The sequence below is a fragment of the Mercenaria mercenaria genome, chromosome 9 (genome assembly GCF_021730395.1).
Source record: "Mercenaria mercenaria strain notata chromosome 9, MADL_Memer_1, whole genome shotgun sequence".
NCBI lineage: Eukaryota > Metazoa > Mollusca > Bivalvia > Venerida > Veneridae > Mercenaria > Mercenaria mercenaria.
In genome coordinates, this window is record NC_069369.1 from 24,137,538 (window position 1) to 24,159,414 (window position 21,877).

Below are 21,877 nucleotides of genomic sequence, written 5' to 3' on the forward strand. Positions count from 1 at the left end.
TCATTCATTCACAGTATTTTGTACGTTAATAAAATAGTTTGCAGCATACTCATGAATATTTATGAGAACGTTTATTGAAATGTCCATGATGCATGAAGAAATACTTCTTAATATATATATGACCGCTTTATCAGCACCAAAGGAAGTGTCTATATTATACAGACCCAGCAATGCAGTCTTTTTTCATCCTTTAAGAAGTCAAAGGTAACATAATGTGGATGATAAAGACTTTGCCTCTCGCCGATGTAGGTTCGAGCCTTACTTGAATCGTTGAATCTGCGTGTGAGGAAGTCATCTAGCTGGCTTACGGAAGGTCGGTGGTTCTACCCAGGTGTCCGCCTTTGATGAAATAATGCACGTAGGGGCACCTGGGGTCTTCTTCCACAATCAAAGATGAAACTTCGCCAAATGACCTATAAATGTGTCGGTGCAACGTTGAAAAATATCATGTTTACAGCAGTACCTTATTCTAACAGTTTTCATCCATTTAAAATGAAACTTCGTATGCACCATTTACATATATTCGACATGCTAATGTTGCCGGGACTTTCATGCTCAATTTTTAATGAATTATAGCCCCGTTTTGGACTTTGAAATATTTGAAAGTTCAGTTCGTCCTACAGATTGCAAATAAATCAAATTGAACTTGTTTTACATGGTATACATCATCAACATGAACGGAATTTGCGTATTAATATTGCATAAAGAACTGTCAGAAGGTATTTGCCGTACAATATTAACACCATTCTTTACGTTATCTTTCCACAAAACTATTTTATGTGTCGTTATATATCCTCACCACAAAGAGTATAAGTCTCGTGAATGCTGAAAATATTATTGTGAAAGCATGGGTGCTATTTGTAATTTCCTCGTCAAACCAGCCAGCTAGAACCAGAAAGTTAATGTTTGCATTTAGATATTATATAATGAAAGAAGTTGTGAAAATGTTATTGTATCCGTAGGACATGAAAATAAGAAGCGACAGACTCGCCCGCACTCTGAGAGACATGTTGTTTTAACCATGACGAGAACTGACCTAGATTTTAACCATATATCAGTAAGAGCAGTCTGTCGCTTCTGACTATTGACAATAAATAACAAATGCTGATTGAATGGGATAAGGCCGTGACTTTTATTATTATAATATCATTACAGAAAATTAATGAAATATCATGGCATATTGTATGAGATAGAAGTATCATGAAACGAAGCATGAAAATGATTGATTTCTAGCCGGATTGTATAGAAACAAAATAGGCAACGCTATGATGCTGAAGCTCTAAATTTATGATAAGTACACATGTACTAGACAATGGAAGGAGAATGTAAAATTGCAAATTCTGCTAGCAAATCCAGCTGCCCAAATTCCGAGGCCAAGATGCTCAACGAATTCTCAACATCATGATAATGGATTTAAAGGAAACAAAAATATGAATCCAGTGCATGTACAAGAGAATATATAATTAGAATAAAACTGCCAAATAGATACCTTATTTTGCCATGTTTTTGCAGCAATATATCAGCCACGATGTGAACAAAAGTCACGACTAACAATTAAAACTTAAGTCTTTCAAATGATACTTTTTTGCTCTTAAGAAGATGATATTTTGCAGCAAAATAAACAAGTCCGCTGCTGCCCGCGTGTTTACTTGATACAACATAATTATCATATTCTACAAAATAAAATATTTTCTTTACTGAACAAAAACAAACAGTTTCTTTTGTTACACAACCTTAAAGTTTCACTGAATCTATTTCATTTTGTTAACAGGACTATTTCAAAGGGAAGTCGGGAAACTGCGAGCCGGCTGCCTAACCCCTATTTATATATCTTTTTTACCCTCATCTTTTAGTTATTTATCTTAATTTGGAGGGGGAGGGGGGAGGTAGTGATATCCAAATGCTGCAAACAGAAAGGTGCCTCCACTCCCCGACTTCCTTGATCTATAACATTCGTTTTTCTGGTATTAAAATGAAAATTGGACATGATACAGGTCTTAACATTTAGACAAATTAAATATACAGATAAATACTTAAATAAACCGAAAAAAAAACCCGCTGAATTTCGTAGATGAAACACTTTCATATGCATGAGCAATATCTTAAACAATCCATAATGAAGCCTTCATATACATGGTGGCGAACTTTTGACTTCTTGGAAGGAATAATTGTCTTTATCCATAAAAGGCACTGTATACCGGTGTGGCAGTATGTGGCATGACCTGGTGTACTGGCGCTGAAAAATACTGTGAAATCATTAATATTCGCGGGGGACTAATTTTCGTGGATTTCGTGGTTGAGTCAATCCACGAAATTTAATCCCAACGAACAAGTAAAATCCCCATTCATTTTATGTTCAAAAGCTGAAATCCACGAATTCATATCCCCACGAAATTGCCGTTTTGACCAAAACCACGAAATTTCATGCCCACGAAATTTAATGATTTCACAGTATATAACACAACAGCAGAATTTTTTCCAAAAATTGTTAGGGTGAGGAGGGTGGGTATTTTTATACACGAAGTGTCGACTTGCCTGCTTAGTTATTTGTGAAGGAATGAACCGGTTTGAAATATAAAAATGATCAAAACGACCCAACCAGTGAACTGCTCGTGCGTGAAAGTGATTAATCGAGGCACGTTATATTATATGGACTGGATTAGAGTAACAGAAGCAGAAATTATAGCTCATGCGTACCTACTGAAAAATAACATAGCTTTATTTCTCAAGAGAACATAAATTCCTCTACTTTTATCACACGTTATTTCTGTCTGTTCTCGAGTCGAAAGGACGGTTGCATCTTCTTATAGCCCAGGTCCACTTCCTCTATGGAGTCGCACCCGAGACTGATAAAGCTCAAGCATTCCTCATTATCGGTCGTAATCTAAGTAAATTAATTTAATTTCCTTACTTTTAGAGGATTATATACTGTACAAAATTGTCGAGTGAATAGAAAAGCATTTTCAAAAGCTAATATTTGTTGTCTTTTAATGCCAGTAAATGTTTCCTTTGGAATATCGATTTTGAAGGAAATTTTCAAATCAGAAAAAGTTTTGCTGATTTTGCACCAATTTATGACAGAAAAAGGCTTAGGCGCTATAACTTATAACATTTGTATTGTAAAACTGAGCGTAATATTTAACAGGCAATGGACAGCCGGAAACTTGGTGATAGGTATGACCTTGACCTTTAATATAGTGATCTTGGGTTAACGCGTTTCACTCTGTCTCATTTAGGCAATCATTTCTGCCATATAAAATTTGAATACTTCATGCATATCAAAGTTATAGCCTGGACAAGATCTGACATGATATTTGACTCCCTAGTGTGACCTTGATCTTTGAGATAGAGACCTGGGGTTTGTGCGCGACACTCCATCTCATTTAGGTAAACATTTTTGATAAATGTGAAAACGATAGTTCTATGCATGTCAATGTTATTGTCCGTACAGAAGGAAGCGGGTGGAAGCCCGCACTAACGCACATACATTGAACAGTCGGGCTCGTAAATAAGCTCTTTAATATATTGCATTTATGTGTTTGCCTGCAAGGGGATATCACAAACAGCCGGGCTCGTAAATAAGCCTTTTAATATCTTGCATTTATATGTTTGCCTGCAAGGGGATATCACAAAAGATATTTTTGGTACGAAAAATATAACTTGACCTTTAAATTAAAGAATATTTTCTAAATTATCAGAAATATTTCAAACAATGACCACAGCGTCTATTCCAACTTTTCTATCGATGGAATATTATTCTGTTGTAAGTTATATATTCCTACTGAAAGGCGTGCGAATTTCAAATGTATTATACTCGCTTTTTTATGTTCATTTGAATGAAAAACATAAAGTGGTTTAAAACTGCGACGTAAGTGCGGTTTGCAATTTCAAGTACAAAGTTCAAAATACATTTTTAAATGTTTATTTTCTATTTGACGTCTGATGTTTTATTTCTACATTTGAAAAGACAGTTTGAGATATGTTTATAGCTAGCCCTTCGTTACTAAGGTATTGCTAACTAAAAGTGGTAGTTCTTAATGTGCATTTGTGCTCCTTGCATTTGCAACCCCTCTCCTTTTAATGTGACTGAATTATCATGCCCACAATAATTTTGTCCGCCGGCCGTCCCATGGTGGTGCCCCACTGTTGTTTTTCCTGCTTCTGTGTGTGTACGTGCGTGCGTGCGTGCGTGCGTGCGTGTGTCTTGGCCGGAGCTCCACTGTTTTTTCTTGTCAGTTTGTTTATCTGTATTTTGCATCAAATTAAAATGTACTTGTTGCTGGATTTTTAAAGCAACCCGTCTACTATAGTTTTCCGTTACAGCGTCTTTATGTTGTGGGCCTACTTTGTGATTCATGGCTCTATTGCTGTGTTTGGGGTACTCTGTGCTTCCGGGAAATATACCCTTACCTTTTATCTTCTGTTATTTCTAAGAGAACAAAGGCTGGTTGGTATCATGTAAACATGTATTTCCCATCCTATTATATTCTGAAAAGGTCTTTGCTACTATAGCGTATTTCTGTAATGATCTTTGTCAGTCTATATACTTTTAGGATTTTGCAAATGTCTTTGCCACCAAAAGATGTATCACCTTTGATTCAGGATAGAAACACACTTGTATCTGCTGTATTGTACTGATAATAAAACTACAATAGCAGAGTTTAATAATGGTATTTGATATGTGCCGTAGTTAATTCTAAATGCAAAATGGATGTGTTTTTAGCTCACCTGTCACGAAGTTACAAGGTGAGCTATTGTGACCGCTTGATGTCCGTCGTGCGTCGTCCATCGTCTAAAAAAATCTTCTTCTTGAAAACCACTGGGCAGAATTACACCAAACTTCATAGAAATGATCCTTGGGTGGCCCTCTTTCAAAATTATTCAAAGAATTGAAATCCATGCAGAACTCTGGTTGCCATGGCAACCGGAAGGAAATTTCTTTAAAATCTTCTTGTCCAAAACCACAGGGCCTAGGGCTTTGATATCTGGTGTGTAGCATCATCTAGTGGTCCTCTACCAAAATTGTTCAAATTATTCCCCTAGGGTCAAATATGGCCCGGCCCCGGGGGTCACATGGTTTATATAGACTTATATTGGGAAAACTTTGAAACTCTTCTTGTACAAAACCACATGGCCTAGGACTTTGATATTTGGTATGTAGCATCATCTAGTAGTCCTCTACCAAGATTTTTCAAATTATCCCCCTAGGGTCAAATATGGTCCCGCCCCGGGGGTCACATGGTTTGTATAGACTTAAATAGAGAAAAATTTGAAAATCTTCTTGTACAAAACCACATGGTCTAAGGCTTTGATATTTGGTATGTAGCATCATCTAGTGGTCCTCTACCAAGATTGTTCAAATTATCCCCTAGGGTCAAATATGGCCCAGCCCCCGGGGGTCACATGGTTTACATAGACTTATAAAGGAAAATAAGTTTAAAAATCTTCTTGTCTGAAACCACAACACTTAGACCTTTGATATTTGGTTTGTAGCATTGTCTTATGGTCCTCAACCAAAATTGTTCAAATTGTACCCCTTGGGTGAAAAGAGGCCCTGCCCTGGGGGTTCCAAGTTTTATATAGACTTATATAGGAAAAAGCTTTAAAAATCTTCTTGTCTGAAACCATATGACCTAGGCTTTTGATATTTGGTATGATGCATTGTCTAGTAGTCCTCTACCAAAATTATTCAAATTATGCCCCTGGGATTAAAAGAGACCCCGCCCTGGGGTCACTTAGTTATTATGTGAGTTATATAGGAAAAATACTTAAAAAATCATCTGATCCTATTTCCAAGACTGTTTAATTATAATTACCTGATGACCCCAAGTAATATGATGTCACTTGACTGTGACCTTGACCTACTGACCTACTTTCTTGTTTTTTAAGATACAGCCTTGAAATTTTGATGACATACACAGTTTTGCACTCAAATCGTAAAATTGAATTTCATTGACCATGAATGTAACCTACTGACTTTCTTAATATTTTATCATCAGTTTGACATTTGAAACATGTAGCTCATATTACTCAGGTGAGCGATCCAGGGTCATCATGACCCTCTTGTTTAAAATTGCATTTATATTTTATAGGCCTTTTGGATAATGGGGGTCCATTCAATGTTTTATATAAAGACTTTTACTTAAGCCGGTGCAAGGTGAGCATGATGGGGGTGTTGCACATTTCATAAGCAGTCGAAATCAAACACTCGTTAGAATGTACTATTATTTTGCTTGGTTGCCGTCTGCGTTTCCAATGGATCTTCTTATAGATTTTATTATCATTTATCTTGTAAAGATCATTTACATACGGTGTTATGTACGAATATGTTAATGCCCGTTTGGGTTACTAAGTTTCAAAGTAAATCAAAGCATTGTCTGAAGGGGGCGGGATGTTAGTAGGTTTGATTTTTGTTTTATAACAATGGCTGTGTCATTCGTTAACAGCTTTGGAAAGCTAGATTGAATCCCAGATAGACAAGAAGTGCTTTACATAATTATTGTAAATGGATATGCAGTAATAGAAAGTAAAACAAACATGTCTGTTGTTTTATAATTAGGCTTTGTTCGTTGCATATATAAAATAACAACATTTCAAAATTAGAATTCAACATTACAACAATTAAATCAAAATAAAAGTACATTCAAAATTGAAAACTTAGTTTTTGAAAATTACTTGTCTATTTGACATTTTTACCAATGGAAATATATAAAGAGTGAAAAATTACAAAACAGAGAAAGAACAAAAAAACACCACAGTTTCTAATCTACGCAACCGCACAACAAATAAATAATGATAATTTAAATACCCGTATCAATACGCTTCTAAATCAGTTTCTTAACATAAAACGGAAGTGTAACAGTTATGCATTTTCATTTTGACCGAGTATAATTTTTAACCATCATGCCCAGTAAAGTATATTATTCAACCGTTTTGTATTCTTTTCTGTAATAAGAATATATACATGTTTAGTGTTTACATGAACATATCAGTATAAAATATTAAAACTGAATTTGGAAAGTTTTAGATTGAAATGATAGTACTTTGTGATGTTCATTTTATATGTTTACAAAACTTGCGACCCTTATCCCCTAAAATAAAAGCGTGAGTAAAAGAACTCTAAGAAAGACGGCCTCCAAAATAGTTTTCATCATCAAATTACACATACAATTTCAACATATTATAAATAAATTGACACATAACTTTCTCTCTGATTATAGCTCTATGAAAAAAATGTATTAGAAGTGCTGTATGATTAATTCTACTTGCAGTATGACAGACAATAACCAGTTTTGAGGTATGCAGAAAAAAAAAAGAAATGAAAAACAAAAATGATGGAATGTATGCTGACTTTCGTAACATCCCCAAGAGTCTTATCCGCTGTGTTTCAGAAACTGAAAAGCTTCCCATTTACATTTTGCCAGGTCGCAGATCCGTTCCTCTCTTAGTACCGGGCAATAAAATCCTGGTAACACAGCCCGCCGTATAATAGTGCGCCGTCGTTCTTGACGTCCAAACCCACAGGTCGCAGAACACGGTGTCCACTCTGTCCATTTCGACACTACGCAACCAGGATCCCGCTCTGCAAGTAACAATAAGTAAATATTAAATTAGTTCGAGTGAATACATGAATACGCTCTGAAGATAAGTAAATAAGTGACCGAATTCGTGCAAAGAAAAAAATGACAGGATGCATTAAGTGTTTGGCCAAGTGTATTGCTCTTGACACACATTATTTATCTTTACAAGAATTAAGTCCAGTTTAAAATGTATTTTTAAAAAGGTAATGACCCATTTGAAAGGTTGTTTACCCCATAATGAAAAATAATTTGATAAGAAAATGAAATACAGTAACTCTGTCTGAAGTTTCAAAGAAATCCAGCTTCTGTTTATACTTGCTTTTATCAAACATGTTTCGTATTTTCTAATGCGAACATAACAATTTGCTTTGTAAGAATAAAACATTCACTAGAAATCATTTAAGAAGGTCTTATATCAGTCTTAACTTCTTGCTCGCCGTAATGATTTCGAATTAAATGTCTAACTTTTAAGATGTATGTGCTTAGATATAGCTATGAAAAAGCCTAATGTCGCCTGCGGCGGTACGTGTTTGAACATCTCAACGTGCATCTTACTAGACAAAGCCGAGTGTAGAATATAAGTGGGGAAGTAATTCTAAGAATTTAATTATGTCTGTATCATATTGGAATAACTTTGTTTATATCGTAATTCTGAAAATTAAAGAGTAATTGATCACGTTTTTTAAAAACTTTTTGAGTGCACCAACAAATCCCTTTTAGCTATCAAAGGCAATTAAATTATTGATAAAAATTGCCTCTCCGACAAAAACGCAAATAAAACAAATAAAATGTACGTCTTAGATAAAATATAGATATAATATTTGAGCTTAGGGGTATACATAAGCATAAGATATTACACCTGTCATTAGCAAGTTGCGATCAAGATAACAGATTTTGCATAACAGCAAAATTTCTTGGCATCAAACTTGCACGATCTGTGCGATATTCCCTGCATAGCTCGTTTTGTAAACAATGCCAAACATTATTGACGTAAATGATGCTGTAATTAATATGCAAGAGTCAACAACAATGCATTTTCCCACATAGTTTTGACAATGTTTAATAGCTTATCCGAAAAGAGTTTTTGCAAAAGCAATACTGAAAGCGTACCACCCTGAACACAAGACTAAACAAAAAAAAACCTTCACTGTGCAAAATGTTCCTGTTTACATGCAAACTGCCGGGAAGAAAATGCACCAATTTTATGGCCTGTTCCAAATTTGGAATGTGAACTCAATATTTTAGTACTAGTATATCATGGTTATTAAGCTACGACCCGTCTGGATTTAGCTTTGTTCGATTTAGTTAAGTTTTCGAAGTTAAACTGAGCCAATAAAATGTTGTCATGTACAGAGTGTTTCTAGATTTCTCATACCATCGCCATTTTTGTCGATATTTTTCAAATTTAGCTTTTATTATAACCAAATTTCTTGCATTGCAAAGTCTTCTCGCACATCTCGAACTAAGTCTAATAATGTACTGCCGTTTTAAAGAATAAAGGACATACACATATCTAGACCTTACCTGTAAGCGTTTCTAGTTTTGGCGCAGCAATTTCATTTCGACTTGCCTCTTTGTTTTGTGCTATGGCTCTGTCAATGATTTTCTCTAATTTTGGAATAACTTTTCTCGTATCGACAGTGTCAAAGATCACCAAATTTCTTTCTTTCTTTTGTGGCGGTGGTGCTTTTCCTTTACGTCTGTATTCGGAAACCTTCGTAAGATAAACTTTTGCTATTGGCGGAAGTGACGTCATGTTCGGGTAATGGAACGAGCTTGCAGTGTGAGCAGGCGCCGTAGGAGACAGCATATAAATAGTTTGTTTTGGATTAGATGGCCAGTTTGGTGCAGTGAATGTAAGACCGCGGTCTGTCCCAGCATCCATCGGAAACAGATCAAGTTTTATATGGCTCTTCCATCGATTGCGCTCACAAAGATCAAAAGATGACACGCCAACAAACCAATCAGGACTCGGAATGAGTTTGACCATGAATGACATCTGTTGAATAAAAATCACTGAATTAATTAATTATATCAAAATAAAATTCAAGGTAGGCCACGGAAAATAACACAATATAATGCAGACAATCGCGCAAAAAATGTAAGCACGTGATAAATGTCTCACGTATTGAATATTACATAGCATTTTCCACAGCTAAAACAGCGAGAATTATTTCGCTGTTAGTGCAATAAATCAACCTGGCAATTGTCTGCAATTATTCAATTTACTTGGAAACACTAGGCTTAAGTAAAAATGATTAGCTGTTTACATACTCGTTCTACAACTTTGTAAAAGACGGGTGAAGATTTTTTTAATTGCTGCTAATTGATAAGAGTTAAACTCTTAACAGGCTCCTGCATATCATGGAATATTGGCAATTGTTATACCTTAGAAATTACGTTTACGTCATAAGTATAGTAACATTGAAGAGACTGGTCATAAGTTGTTTGTGGGAAGGGGATGGGGGAGGTGTGTGTGTGGGGGGGGGGGGGGGGGGGGGCGAGGAGCGGTGAATTGGGGACTTCGAATAGCAAGGTACACCATATGTACTAATTACCGGTAAATTGTAAAGTCTGGTGAAATTACCACACAAAATGTCTAGGATGAAGTAATTGTTCTCGATTATTGTTGTTTTATGACTAGGTGGGTGTACAATGTAATAAAGACAGGAACAAGAAAAAAAGGAAAGTAAAAGATGAAATAAAGAAAGGTCAGGCATAACCGTTGTAGAGGTTCTAGAAAGATGAAAGAAAACATGACCGAGATGGTCTAATAATTGTAACAGATATGTTTCTTATTTACGTGAACCAGGATGGGTTAAAGCTACAAACGAGTCCCTTCCTTTGCAAGCATAGTTTAACTTTTAAGGCCGTTTCCTATATGTAAATTACAGAAAGCTTTAACACTAAGAATAATTTCTTTTTCTGAGATGTTTTTAAGAAACATATGCTAGTGACAACGAACGTTTTAATATTTAGCGTATGTACCACACAAAAATTGTGACGTAAATTCAGACCCAGAAGTGCTAAAATGTAATATTTAGAAGAAGTACACAAACCTTAGTGTGACTACCGTCAGTGATAAAGTTAGTTGCTGTCTTCCCTAGACCACCTCTTATCGGTGCCGCTGTAAAGGTGTCCCTTATTCCACCGTAAGCTTGAGCCTCGATATCAAAACCTCGGACGTCGCTGTCCTCGGCAAATTTCTGTACGGCCTCAGAAGCGAAAGTGCCCTCGTCCCACATTGTGTACTGATCAGAATGCGTCCGACCTAAGGAAAATATATGCAATTACTTACAAAATCGGATTGTTTGAAAACAGAAGTCGAAATAAATAACAGCAACTGATTGCAGATAATGTTATTACAAATAAAGTCAGTTTATGAATAAGAAGTAAAATATATCATGGTTAAACTGTACTCGAAACAAACTTGAAAACTCAGTCATAAAATTAATGCATTAATAACAGTTTAATAACAATTTTAAAACACAGTTACACTATTTTAGACAGTATTTCTAAAAACAGAGCACCGGATAATAAATGTGAAATTAACAGAAATGAAAACTTGCGAACGTGCACATTTCAGTACCAAAATCAAAGTCACTTTAAAGAAAGCCCATTTTGGCGTTTATTTCACAATTGGTTAATTCTTGTCTTTTGCAAATTAAACTCGCATGGTCGTCGGCATTTACATGCAAATGGTTAGAAAAAAATCTCAGCTTTAAGAAGTTATGAAAAAAATGTATATCGCTTACACTACAAAACATTTGTGTGTCAATTTTTGGAGTTTCAGATAGTAAAATATAAGCTGGTAGTTTCTCGATACTATTTCTTTTTTTTTTAATTAACCGTTACACTGAAGAACTTATTTTGTTAAGTCCTTTTCTTGTGTGTGATTTTTTTTTATCAAGTTTGTACTTACCAATTAATTTTGAAAATTGCGCTGGAGGTCTGTATTTCGGAAACATTCTTGGGTACACACTCTCAGACCAGCCTCCGTGGAATGCCAATTCGTATTCGGCCATAATTTTCGGCTTGCATTTCCCGCTGTATTTCTGTCCACCCCTCTTCTTGGATCCCTTTGATTTTCGTTTTCCTTCTATGCAAACCAACATCACTATGACAACAAAGACGAGGCTTTGTACACGCTTAGAGAAATTCATTTTCAATGCACAAATTCTTACTTGTCTAAAAAGTCACCGCAAAAATTATATAAAATGTCAATTAATTACTATATTTATTTCAACAACTATTATCTCAGTTCAACTGTTTGTATATTTTCTCCACTCTTCGAACAGTTTTAGTATTCTTAAAACGCAACCGTAAATATTTCAGTCACCAATTGTTTGCTAAGCAAAAACGTTTTCTCTACTATCGATGTACTATAGGTTCTGACAGACAGAACACCGGAGTTGGTTTATATAGGTAGGCTCAGTCCTGCTTTTCCAGGTACACTTCAGAAGTGTTTTGTTACACGCCCTTCGTAATTGGTAGTGAGAAAAATGTCGAACGAAACAACAGCAATAAATCAGCTTATAAAAACAGACCTAGTTATGAATAATTATTTGCAGATGTTTTGGTTTTTGAAGTTTTAATATCCGAAAATTGGTGCTTTTACCACCTGCTAGAGATACGCACACACACACATGCGCATTATCGGTCAGTAATGCAACCTTAGGGAGCGGTGCGGTACATATAATAAATGTAATTATGTTGTAGTGGATAACCTTTGATTATATTGTTATGAACGTTATTGCATTTTAAATACACTAAATGCTCAAGTGTTTGTCTGGTAGTGCCTATGTACTTTAAAACTACTGCAGATGATGACCGATTTTTCGAAGGACGGCAATACGGACTAGACATATTGGGTAATACAACATGTTCCGAATCTTTGCAAGATTGTCTTTGTGGCAATCTCCATTTGACGATGTAACAGATCAGATCACCTGTTTAAATACAGCGGAGGAAGATATTTTGGTAGGAAAGTACGTACTGAAAGTATTATGACAATTAGATTACAAGTGGTACTTGACAGTGTTGATTGTTATAACGCTGTTTTAACAGCCTCCCACATTTTCCAATTTGGCGCATCTTACTGACACCTACTGTTGTTACAGTAATTAGTTTCTTTTAAAAACTAAATTTCATTCACTTCTTTGAAACATTCACTTTATGGAGTTGTCAGAACTCTTAAAACTTGTGTAACTAGGTGTCGGGGCCGGTAGACATTGAGAACTATTGCCTTATGCATATTGATATCTGGCAACGGTTGTAAAGTCGTCCTGCCAGCTACGGTTTCCAATGACGCCAGTGAAACCACTATATATTATTCTAATACGTGTTAAAGCCAAAACGCGAATCTGCACGTACTGTTTGAAAATTCCAGCTAGTATAATTTTGAAAAGTGACCCTTGTACCCGTGTTTTGTAATGTGTCTAGTTTCTGATCACGTGATCTAATTAAACCGAGGAAGTTCACCGAGATCACGTGCGTTTGTGAGAATTGCCTGTGACGTCATTGGTTTACTATATGCGGGCTTTCTGCCAGAAAACTGCAGACGAGAGTATGCAGGAAAAGTTCATCACGTCTACATAAAACGCTTTAAAACTTACGGCGCTCTCGTAAGCTTTGTTTTGAGAAATAGGTAAGTTAATGATATAATTTTTAATGAAGAATGTTTATGTTATGTGAAGCACCTGATATATATTTGTTATTATTGTGATACAAGCTGAGTTTTAATGGGAACATTTTCATTTGTTGTAATTTGTTGATTTCTTATTATTAATGATGTAAATTAACACAAAACATATGACGTAATTTATGCAGAATAAAAATGATATACGCTGACAGTTCTGGAACATATTTTTCGGAATAAATGAAAGTATTCTTTCAGAACACTTAATGGTGTGAGTTATCCCACATTTGTCACGTTATCTAAACCACCAATATTGAATTTGACATAGAATATATTGGGTCAACAAGTGACGTCTCTTGGACAGTACAATGTAGGTATACCAGAAGCAAGGCGAGATAAACAGAAACATTTAGACAGATGTAAACATTCAGACAGCGATGATAAAATACAAACAAATAAAGGAACCAAGTAGTTGCAACACTGCAATACTATTCACCAGTTAGAAATTAAAAGATAAATTCAAGCTTTTATTTCAGTTAAAACACAACGTTGCCTGGCAGTTCACTACAAGTTTTCTGCCACTCGTGACTGACTGTTTAATATTTACATAAATTCAATGTACATATAAATGTATGCATGTGTTTACCAGTAAAAACTTCTCACTAAAAGAGATTTGAACGTGCTTCTGTTCTTTTTTTAAACAGCCCCCGGTTTTACCTCTGCGAAAGCCACAAAAGGAGTAACACGAGTACCAATATATATTAATAAGTTATTGAGAAACATTCACTAATATATGTAAATTGTCAATATTGTAATACACAAACACCTGATGATGATTTTCATTTTTTTTCGAAAGAATTAGTTAATGGCCTTTTAAATGTGATTTAATCATACGAACATATTAAACAGGTCTGTTTTTGTTATACCGTAGGCAGGTGTGTATGCATTTTACGAGTAGTTTTCTCATATTCTATAATTTGATTTGATAGGCCATTAAACAGATTTTGTCAAGTGGCTTTCTTTGTACCAGATCTACCACCAAGAGTGAAATTGCCTACCATTTTGCTAGAAGTTGGTTTGTATCTGTCTCTAAGACAAACAATAACCTACTTAGAAGAAGTACTTCTGAAAGCCTACAGCTGTTTGTATAATCTAGAAGAATTTTCATTTCAGTATTCAAAACTATCTAAAAGTCAAAAGTATAAAAGTATAATGAGTAATATGTGGCTATCAAACATTGTTGATAGCTCTATAGGTCAGGTATTATGCTCTTTTATGTTTGCACAGGTTTTCGCCATCTTTTACCGTATCGCATTTTGAAAAAATGTTCGCTTCGAAAAAATATTAAATAAAAGTAGTGGAAACTCCACAGGTCGCTCAACACAACAAAAACGAAAATGTTGCAGGCTCGGTTTTATTGAGCTGTTCATGGACGGTAGTGGAAATGCATGCTACCGTCCACGCCCTCTAGCCCAGGGTTGAGCAGAACTCAACATTTACACATGTTAAAAGTACAAAAAACAATTTAGAGACATCCGCAGATGTGTTCATACGGCGGTGCACATGGAACCTTCAATGCTACACTAGTGTGTAATTCCATGAAAAGCGGCGTATGGTCCCCAGTTAAAATAATGGGTTTGCCCTAAACGAGAAAACAATGAGCAGAACTAAACAAACTGGAATTTAGAAAGCCTTCGAGTGAAAAACACTATGACAATGAGTCTATGTAAAATATATTTTGTGATTTTTATGGTACAAAAACGTATTATTTCATATTTCAATACGTACTCACTTTAACAAACCATGATCAGTCAAAACTTGTTTTGGTAGGAATAAGAAATTAAATAATGATAAATAAGCAATTAATTTTATAGTTAGGTTTATGTCAATGGAACATAGGATTCCAGTAATCATTAAACTGATCAGATATCCAACATAGATTTTTATACATTTTCGCAATATCATCTTTTTACACGACCAGTAAACATATTTTAGCTTTTTATTGATAAAAAGTAAAAGGTATAAATAACGAGGACAAACTAACTAAATAAAGGACCCATCCATCTAGGGCACCACAATAGGGCTGTTCTTCATGCGATTCAACCAATTAAAAATATAAAGACGAATGTACGTTTTTATTTCAATATACACGATGTTGCTTGTCTACATTTACTACACTTTTCTAACACGATGATCAAAGTTCCACTTTTAACCCAGAAAGACTACTTAAACTAATATCTGTTTTGCTCAACATTCACTAATACATTTATATTGCTGATAGTGCAATACAAAAACACCGGAGGATGAATTTCATCTCTTTACAAGATTTGGAGAATAGCCATCAAAATATGGGTTAATCTTTGAAATAAGCTAAGCAGGTTCTGCTTTTTTTCTTTTGCTATATCGTAAGCAGGTGTGTCGTCGGCCTTCATGCGAGCAGATTTCTCATATTTTGTAATTGGACATGATAGGCCGTTAAACTAATTTCCGTTAAGTGGTTCATGTCTCACATCCTTTACAAACAGCGGAATCACCTAATGGTTTACTCGAAGAAACACCTGTCTTCAAGCTAAACATTGGTCTACATAAAAATATACAGAAAACCTATAGATTTTGCATAATCTACATGCGTTTTCATTTTATCATGTATATTGTCCAATGATTATGTTAACCAAAGTGTCCAAACCTATAGTTATGACTTCGATGCGATTTCAACAGCAAGCCTCTAAGTGAAGATGAAAAATGTACGTTTTCTTCTGTGTCTAGCTTGAGGTAATTTGATCTGACTGGGCGGAGGAAAAGAAACGCTACAGGAAATTATGTTTTTACCGTGAGAATTTGTTATGACGTCATTGTTGTACGGACTGTCTGCCAATAGAGTGCCTTAAAGTTCACCAGGTCTACATACATGAGTTTTTTTTTGTTATAATTAACGGATAAATCTTTCAGACTTTATTCATGTTAATTATGAAAGCCAATCACATAACGTAAAACATCTGTTATAGCTTTTTTTCTATTTTAATATAAACGTTTAGTGTTTTTCCTATTTCATTTACGTTTCTTAATTATGAATGTTTTAAATTGTCTAAGAAAGAAATCTAATGCGGTAATTAAGGCAGGATACCAATTTAAGAGATTCAAAACATCTTGTATCCTGTTCATCAGTTTAATCTGTCAATCAAATTATTACAGACCGACGTCACAGAGGGCAGAAGACAAACAAAATAAAAGAAACCCATTGGATTCTTCTTGCAAAAGCAAAACTGGTTCTGGCTAGAATAAAATGTAAAATGAAGGGGCGCATGTATGTATAAATAGTATTGTTGACGGTTGTTAATACATTCGATGACATCCATCTTTATACTATCTTTTACTTAATCGTTATATTAACAGTATTTTCTACGCTTGGGGTGCTTTATAATTTTATATGAATATCGCTCGATAAAAGATGTTATTAAATGAATTATACACATACATTTAAAGATCAGAGTTCAGAGTACTTATGAATGTACAAGGACTTGTATAAATGTTATCTTTGAATATGAACCTTAAACAGAAGTCTGCCTGATTTATTACATCGCCAATATTTTACAGCTTAACAACGCAGTTACACTCAATCTCTCCTTCAGGAAGAACGTAAGCAACTTGACCTGTTTCTAGTTTATAGCTAAACTCTCAACCCAGGCTTGCTATATTTCAAACAAATTTATCGACCTTGTACAAATATATTTTTTCAGATTCTGTTATTGGACCGGCATTTCTTACCATGTACCATTGGACTAGCTATGTTTTAAATGCATTGCTAAACCTAAAACAAAAAGCGTCTTGAAATCAAAGATGCTTAAATAAATTGAGAAAATAATGTCACTTTATATTCTTGGTATTTTTATTTTGTTTTATAAACTATTACAGTATTGTCCGTACTTTTAAAGGCATAGCATGCTCTATATAATTACAAATCAATATAAAGTTAGTGACGCCATTATTTCGGTTGTCTTCCATGGTAAAGGAGAGTGTTTAACTTTTAATATTTCTTATTTATGATACTCATAATATAAGACTGCATCTTACTTATTGTAATCGTCGTCGTCGGGTCTTAATTTCAAGGACGATTATTGTTATATTTGCTATTGCCCAGGCTTAAGTTACAGGATGGCAGGGCTATTTAGTATAGAGATGGCACGGTAGTGATTTTTATGCAGGCCGAATGCGAAACTACCTAGAAATATTCACATATAAAAGACAAATGTTTATTTCTATACTTTTAATATTGTATTAACTAAATAAAATACAACAATGTTTTAATTTAATGAGACTTATTATATAATGTCACCCTTGGTATGAGCTTCCACAATGTTCCACAGTGTAACTATGTTTGATATGAAGGGGAAGTACGTATGTCTATTAAGGAAATATAAGCTTTAGCGGATTTCGAGTTTTTAGCGGCGATCTCGTTTTGGCGGATTTTATAACCAGAGTTTACACATACCAAATGTAAATAAATAAGCAGGCGGATTTACTGCATATACAAATATGTTGAATCTTTAGCGGATTTTGGCGGTTGGCGGATTTTGACCTACAGTGTGTGACCTAGCGTCTGTGTCTGACGGATGGAAAGCTGACAACTGACGTCTGTGCTCGTATTTATAAGCTTTCAGGCGTTGGAATACACAACCGAAATTGTCCCGCCGTAAAACTGTTAAATGCACTCTCGTCCAATCAGCAACGATAGCGGAAACGATCGACCAATCAAAACGTTACGCTAAACTTAGAACTGTCATGGCTCTTACGCCTTCAGAAAAGATAGATCCGCTTAGGATTCCGCTAAAATAAGATTGTTCTGCATTTATACAATTAATGCACAATTGATTTACAGTCCGATATTGAGCAGATGATACAGTATCTGAACATACTTAGGGTAATTTTGTTGCATTACAGTAGTTTTTAGTCGTTTGCTTGGAAACCGCACTTGTTTCCGCTAAATTTCTCCGATAAATGTAAACATCAGCAGATTGTGTCTTTTCTACAAAATGATACACGAAAATGGATAATTGCAGTGAAAGTACTGATATAGATTTACATCTTATCTGTTTATTGTGGTAAATGTTTCGTCCGTTTATTATTTATTCGTGACTGTAATGTAATTTCGCGGCCCGAATGGGTTTGACAGCTGTACTGCACAAAGTTCAAGACAATTTAGATGCACTGCTAACTGGAATCACTGAGTGCTGGTACCATTTGTAAATGAGTTAGAATGTGTATCATGCCTATGCTGCAGATTTTATGTCAGGAAAGTTTCGTTTACACAAGTTCTGAATTTGAGGTCCAGTGGTTCTATAACATTATGTTCTAAAGATGACAATCCTGCTTAATATGGTATAATTTAATGATTCTGATTGAATTTCTGGTATTGTGCTTTATAGTTTTGAACATAATTTCAATCCCATACTAGTAAATAATGACAATCGCTTTTATTCCCGTATTTCTATTCCTTCATAAACATATGACATTGTTTTACACCTGGAAGTTCTGAAATAATTATAACCTTTCACCTACTAGTAGGGTAAATGCTCAAAGTTTAGTAAACATATACATTTCATGATTTATTGTAACAATTAAGTTTCTTGAAAGTGTGTATTCAATATGTGAAGTTCCAAGTAAATCATAGGTTCTGGTATTGTCATGATGCACTTTTCTGTACTGTATGTCGTTAATTAAAGATCTCTCAAAAAGAAAGGTACACAACTATGACAATCTGACAGACATACAGAAACAACCACAAATGTTTATGCATTTTAAGCGCCAACGACAACGTCAAAAGGGATTCAACAACGTACTTACTACATCTGACTCTTGAACAGAATTTCATACGGTTTGTCGATTCTGAAGAAAATTTGAATGTCATATGAATAATCATCTATGTGGAGTTCTCTATTAAATGTTTTGAGTGTCCTTTTAGTTTACAATGACCGTGTCAACGACGTTTTTATTTGAATTTAGATAGTTATACGTTTCTATATGCAATGTAATCAATATATACAATGTTTCGATTGATCAAGAGAGTACAAAATGCTTCAGACGGAAGCGACCGAAGCAATACGCCAATCAGTCTAAACGTTGTTGCAGCAATTTCAGGTAGAATAAATAATCATTATCGGTTTTCAGGGCACTTTTTACACCTGATTGTATACATTATCCGACACAGACACCGCATACGTATTTCAAATTATATCCGGTTACCATTTACATCAATATATTCCATTAATTTTATACGTTATTGCATTTTAATAACAATATTGTACACTGATAATTTAATGAGCAATAAAACAGCCTTTGGTACATGTTTTTGGAGGCGAACAATGTAACGGTATAGAAAGGCCAAAACAAAATGAAACATTCGAATACATACCAACATCCCTAATTACATATGAAAAATGTAACTTGCTTTTTGAAACATTGTTTCTTTACTTTTTGCAGATACTGAGCAATCTTTATGGCAGTTAGTTTTTACAAAATGTCACATTAACAAAAGGTTAGAAGACTTCAAACTAAAATGTGTGACTGAGTGAAGAAAAGAAACATTACGAGAGTGCTTTTTCAAAAACCGTTTAAAATATCAAAACATTGTAGTATTGTAATTAAAGTAAAGCATTTACCAATTACATTAATACATTCCATTAATTGACAGTAATATCAGAGTAAATCAAAGTATCCAGAAACAATATTTATAAACATTGAACAAAATGAACGCCTCATGTGTGTCGTTTACAATATTCAGTTACAATATATACTTTTCATATATGTACAATAGTGTGTAAATCAGACAAAGTTTCTTCGGAAATAAGACAAAATAAGCATCAAGTTTGTTTAAATAAGGAAAATTTCATTGGTTGAAGAATATTTGTATAGATATACAAGGTAATTAGACTGGGATAGTTTTTGGTTTATTTTGGTTGACTTTTCATATATCTGTATCTGTTGCCTTGGCTTGATATCTCTTATCAATTATCGTTTTAGCACAGAAGCTTATTGAAATTGCCATCTTATTTCTGTTCATAACATTTTACTGATTTCTATAAAAACATTTTCACTTTAATTCAAAAGATAATATATACAAGAAAGAGGTTGTGATTTTATACTTGCACGGGTACGCCCTGCAGGTTCAACTCTTCTTTTAAAAAACAAATGTGTACGATTTACCTATTTCGAGCGGTTCCATCAGGGTTACCGGACAATTGTTGTAAAGTACAGGGATTTACGTTCTATACGTAAACGTACTCATGCACGTATGGGATCTTACAAGCTAGTTCTATGTAAAATGTGAAAACTCGCTTAAGGTATTGGACTCGTAATAGAGTATCTCCTTTTTGAAGAGTATTCAATTCCTACCATAAACCTACTTTGACTGCAATTATCAGGAGGGCGTAGGTTCAAACCCCACTGGGACCAATTTTTTTCCATGTTTTCCATTTTTTCTAGTAAGTTTTTACTTCTTTCAAGACTAATTATGGATGAATTGTACAAAAGTGGAAAATTTTCATTTTATATGCGATTTTTTGCTGTTCAATGTGAATTTACCTCTGAATCAGGAGGGGTAAAGTTAAACATCTTTAAAAATACTGAGTTACGTGCGGTAAAAGTTCTCTATTTTGCCTTCATTCTTTAGATTACATATTGTGGAAGAAATGCAGGTAGGTTTTACTATTGCCCCAAGGTTATTTTTGAATGAAGTGAGCAAATTTCAAAACAGACCCACAGGATTCGACATTAATTTTTCAATGTTGGAGTTAGAATTCTGTCTCATTAAATCTGTTTACTTGAGGCACCCTAGACAAAAATGATTTTTACAGTTTTATTTTTTTTTATAACTGTTTAACAATAGTTTGGTGTTTCTTTTATCAAAATTAATGCTGTAATAAATTCTCTGCAAACGTTTTAGACAGTGGCCATCACATTGAATTTTGTCTCTTCTTGAGCGTGAGGAAATACCATAAATTATACAAAATTTACAAAAAACGGCACGGTAAAAGTTGTTTAAAATTGCAACACAGTGTGAAACATGGTCAACTTTAAGAATATACCAAGCAAATGCCATTTTTAAACATTACTATTAGGGGTCCAATACCTTAAGAAATGTACGTTAATACCAATGCAATTTAATTTTTATATCACTGACCTTGCGATTAAAATCGATTTATTGAACAAGAGATTGATATAGATAGTGTATAACTGTTCAGTTCTGTTAAATGGTGATTACATTATATTATAATTGTCTTTTAAATAATCTTGAAAACTGGTGTATTTTCATTTACATATACATGAATGTTGGCAAATCCCAACGTCTAAATGTTTTGCTGTACGTATTATTGCATAGGGTGCAATAATTTGGTCAAATGAAGAATGCAGCAGTGTTAATGCTATTCAGCATAGAGCTGCTGTTGTTTTATTCGGTTTTGCTGCAACCTTCCAAATTAATAATAAACAATAGCTTTGATCCTACAGCCCACATAAATGACCCAATTTAGTTCATACTCACACTCATCAAACCTTGTGACAAGACCTACAAACTGACCTATATATAGATGACATTGACCTCCATCTGTTCGTGCTAATCAGATTGCCTACAACCCACATTAATGACTCAGCAATCCTTATGGCA

General features: G+C 34.5%; 1 protein-coding gene across 1 annotated transcript; it reads right to left on the bottom strand.

Moving 5' to 3' along the window:
- Nucleotides 1-6,544: 6,544 nt before the first annotated feature.
- Nucleotides 6,545-12,041, bottom strand: LOC123546725 (spondin-2-like). Its single transcript, XM_045333225.2, has 4 exons — nt 11,503-12,041; nt 10,640-10,851; nt 9,105-9,579; nt 6,545-7,582 (listed from the first exon to the last, which is right to left on the bottom strand). The coding sequence occupies exons 1-4, from the start codon at nt 11,741-11,743 to the stop codon at nt 7,374-7,376; spliced, it is 1,137 nt and encodes a 378-aa protein (XP_045189160.2). The 5' UTR covers nt 11,744-12,041; the 3' UTR covers nt 6,545-7,373.
- Between the last annotated feature and the right edge of the window lie 9,836 nt (nt 12,042-21,877).

Bases quoted from the DNA above. Each gene is read 5' to 3' on its own strand.
- LOC123546725 (XM_045333225.2), bottom strand. From the start codon at position 11,743: ATGAATTTCTCTAAGCGTGTACAAAGCCTCGTCTTTGTTGTCATAGTG. The intron at 9,580-10,639 runs GTTTGTGTACTT...TTTATTCAACAG, and splicing joins CTGACGGTAGTCACACTAAG to ATGTCATTCATGGTCAAACT. The intron at 7,583-9,104 runs GTAAGGTCTAGA...TGTTACTTGCAG, and splicing joins AAAACTAGAAACGCTTACAG to AGCGGGATCCTGGTTGCGTA.